The sequence below is a fragment of the Lathyrus oleraceus genome, chromosome 6 (genome assembly GCF_024323335.1).
Source record: "Lathyrus oleraceus cultivar Zhongwan6 chromosome 6, CAAS_Psat_ZW6_1.0, whole genome shotgun sequence".
NCBI classification, from domain to species: Eukaryota; Viridiplantae; Streptophyta; class Magnoliopsida; order Fabales; family Fabaceae; genus Lathyrus; species Lathyrus oleraceus.
In genome coordinates this window covers 17,287,019-17,290,925 of record NC_066584.1, presented here as the reverse complement: position 1 = coordinate 17,290,925, position 3,907 = coordinate 17,287,019, and the positions used below count along the sequence as shown (strand labels likewise).

At 32.8% G+C, this 3,907-nt stretch overlaps 1 protein-coding gene across 1 annotated transcript; it reads left to right on the top strand.

Moving 5' to 3' along the window:
- The first annotated feature begins 760 nt into the window (after positions 1–760).
- LOC127096910 (uncharacterized) lies at positions 761–3,295 on the top strand. Its single transcript, XM_051035443.1, has 4 exons — positions 761–1,102; positions 1,179–1,374; positions 2,499–2,585; positions 2,913–3,295. Exons 1-4 carry the CDS (start codon positions 873–875, stop codon positions 3,060–3,062), a joined length of 663 nt encoding a protein of 220 aa, XP_050891400.1. The 5' UTR covers positions 761–872; the 3' UTR covers positions 3,063–3,295.
- Positions 3,296–3,907: the final 612 nt, after the last annotated feature.

Sequence of the window (3,907 nt, the reverse complement as noted above, 5' to 3'; positions counted from 1 at the left end):
TCCCTTAGCTTTCGAGGGATTCAGAGAGGTCTACAAACCTGTGTTCCGGCTTTCGCTGGCGGGCTTTCGTCATCCATCATTGTCTGGGCCGTCGTTGTAAAGACGCGCATCCGTACAGACAGTATGCCTATACTCCTTTAAAAAAGGGCTTATTGTCGACAAATACCCAATTTATCCCTTTTCATCAACGTATTTGAAGCATAGATGAAGGGTGGAAAGTACCACGTTGTGGATCCAAGCAGGAAGTTTAGGAGGTGTCACCGTCAACCACGTAAGAAGTGACCCAAGTCTTCATATCCGCACACACAAGAGACGAATCAGAAGATTGATAATGAAATCAACCGCCAACACACTAACAAAATCATTTCCTAACAATTCACTGCAATAACATAAATAAAATTAAGTTCATTTCTAGCCAACTAATCAAGCCTACATAAATAGTATTTCTTTTTAAAATTAAAAAAAGTTTATTTTATTAATAAAATAAATAATTTAAAATATTATAATTTAAATTATTATATAAAATAATATGAAAAATTAAATTTTAATTTACAATATATGACATGATAAAATTATATAATATGACATCATATGTTAAGTATCAACTAATAAAATCTAAAATGAATAATTTTTTTTAAATAATATTAAATACGAATATCAAAAGATTGAGTATTTTTATAATAGATTAAAAATAAAATAAAATAGGAAGAAGCATTAAAATTTTCTTTAATACTTCTTCCGTTTTAAAATAACTTAAAGATTTTTATAATTAGATGTCATGTCATAGCTGTTTCCAATTTTCCCATTAAACTTAAAAGCCGTGGAGCGGGAATTTGCTTTGGGTGTTCATGCAAAAGTAAGCAAAGCAAGCAATGGATTTTGAATGCAAGGACGTTAGCCTTTGGAAAGAAGCACTCTCTACATACCCATCTCAAATCCAATCTCTTTCTCTCACTAAGAAAAAACCCGATCTGGTTTCTCTCAACCAATTCTACTGCAACGAACTCCCTTCTCTCATTCACCAACGAAACCCTAACCCTTTCATCACCACTCAAGAACTTTCCAAACTCATGCAATGGAAACTCACCCGTGGAAAATGGAGGTAGTTACTTTAATTCGTCACCATTTGTTCGATTATTGTTATTTTATCGTTCAACCATTTTTTTTTTGCTTTTTAGGCCGCGTTTGTTGGATTTTGTCTCTTCGATAGAAGATGCTGTTGTGAAACGTGCTTCTGAGAAAGCTTTTGAGAGTCTTCCTGATGTGGAGAAAGCGATTTCTGAGTTAAGTGCGTTGAAAGGAGTTGGTCCTGCTACTGCTTCCGCTGTTTTGGCTGCTTTTGCTCCGAACTTGGCCCCTTTTATGTCTGATGAGGTAGTTATTCGTTTTTGTTTTATCACAAGTTACATTTTCAGTTCAATCCCTTATATCATCATTATCATGATCACAGTGCATTTGATATCAACTTTTTTTAGTGTATCCGTATTTTAGTCTTGAAATTATAATGTTTGGGTCAATTTAATAACAAATTAGGCTATGTTTGGATATTTTAAAACGAACTAAGTAGGGCGGAATGTGATAGAGTGGAATTGAGCGGAGCGGATTAGATATCTTTGTTTGGATATTTTAGGACGGAATGTAATAAAATTGTTATTATGCTCAATTCAATAGGTGTACAAAAACGAGAGTAAGTGATGAAATTGGATGGAGTTTCCATGCTCTTTTACTAATCCAAACATGGAACATATCGTTATTCCATTTCATCAATCCAAACATAGTCTTAGTTTTAGTTCATTACAGTGGGGCGTAAGCTACACATACCAACTTCTCAAAATCACAGTGAAAAAGGACTTAAACGTGCGGCAGCGGTGACCCGCCGTGTTACCAAACATAGGCTATTTTTTTTCTTCTTCTGAATTTAGCATGTCTTGATGTATCCCCTCATATGACCATTTTTAAGGCAATATGTAGTAAGTCTTTTATTTTATTGGTTTTGATGGATGTTTTCATAGTAGACTTTTTGGTGTATGGAATAAATTGACTGTGTTCTTTAATTGAAAGGACTAAGTTGTTTGATTCTTATAATTTTGAGGATTAAAATGCTTATTTACTCTATTAATTTCAGTAAATGATTTTATGGTAAAGAAGTTTAGGAGTGTCTGAATAATGTTGAGTGTCAAATAGTGTTAAAAAGTTTACAATTTAGGTCGAAATTATGCCTAATGAGAACTAATACATCCCTAGAAACTATACTGAAATGATTATTTTTGAAGACTAAATTTAGTACCTTTCTTATAGACCCTCAGTGTATTTTATCATGTACAATGTAAGGCTTTGCCCTGTTTTTTATTTTGTAGTTATGTAAGATTTGTTCTTAAGACACCGGGGATTGGGAACAGTCCTCTTATTGTTATTATTATTGCTTATATTATTTACTACTTATCAATTATTTTGGTTTTTCTTTTGATTATGTGATCATTGGCTGTGCGGCAATGCAGGCTATGCAGGCTGCTCTTGGAAACTCAAAAGATTATACGCTGAAGCAGTATCTTATATTTGCCAATAAACTGCAGGAGAAAGCAAAGGTACTATTATTCTATCATTTCTATGTCTTTTTAATTTGAAAGGATTCATGCTTGGTGTTTTGAATTTTGATACAGTAAGATAGGAATAGATTGATTCATTTGATATCTGATTATTTTGAACTCAACTGTGGTTCTGTACTTAAGTTGATAAAAATAAGTACTCTTCCATACAAATTTCCTATGGATGCATGTTGCATTATCTCTCTTTTGGTGGCAGAGAAACAATCATGTGCTGTTTAGTGTGAGCATTTTCTGCTATTAAATTAACAACATTAATATTTGAAGTACCTCCGTAACTATACCGTTTGCATGGAAAACAATTTGCAGGAACTAAGTTCAGAAGAGACCCCCTTTACCCCATCTGATGTAGAAAGGGCTTTGTGGAGTTGTGCTATAGGGAAGTTATCAGCACCTAAATCAAATCAGGACCCTAAGACCAATCCAAGCAAAAGCTCTAAAAGAAAGAGAAAAACTTGACAAAAAAACTTGATGGATTAATTCATGGAATACCAAGTGATGTCGATCCTCTTTTGTGCTGTGCCAGTTTGTTGGGTATATGGCATTGTAGGATATTTAGTTCTTAAGCTGTGACCAAGTTGAAGTTTTATGTTTCTTTTTCTTGGTAAGTGCTAACATTACTTTTCTTGAAAGGAAGGACTATTGAAGGAGTCATGGAACTTAGATGCTTTCATGGATTTCATTCTTGTTAATGTTTTTATTATTATTTTTTTTATAATCAAAATCTTGAAGAAAATTAAGAGCAAGACTATTGAAGTACAAATGGAGAAAACATAAGGGGTAAAATTGCTCATAACAAAGGTGAGGTCAATTACACTATTGTGATAATCGAAGGGTTAAAAGTATTATTAGATCTTAACTTCCTTGATTTTCTTATTTAATGAATATGTTTGCACAAATAGGGGTGTTCGCGGTGTGGTTTGGGCGGTTTTTGCGATAAAAATCACCCGAATCGCAAGAGAAAAAAACATGCGGTCCGGTTTGATTCGGTTGACTTTTAGAAATAAAACCAAACCAAACCAAACCAAATCAATGCGGTTTGAGTTGGTTCGGTTGGTTCGGTTTTTTATAATATTTTTATACTCCTATAAATAACGACATAACTTTGTGTTTAGTCATTCATACATTACTAAATAACATCAAAATTCATCATATTTAAACAAAAATGTTTCATTAAATATACAAAAAACCAGATTAGACAAAAGTGGAATAAAAGACAAATATAAATAGTAGCATAAAATAATATCCAATATATTATAACAAAACATAAAAAAACATATGAGATGAGAGATTAGAGAAGATGA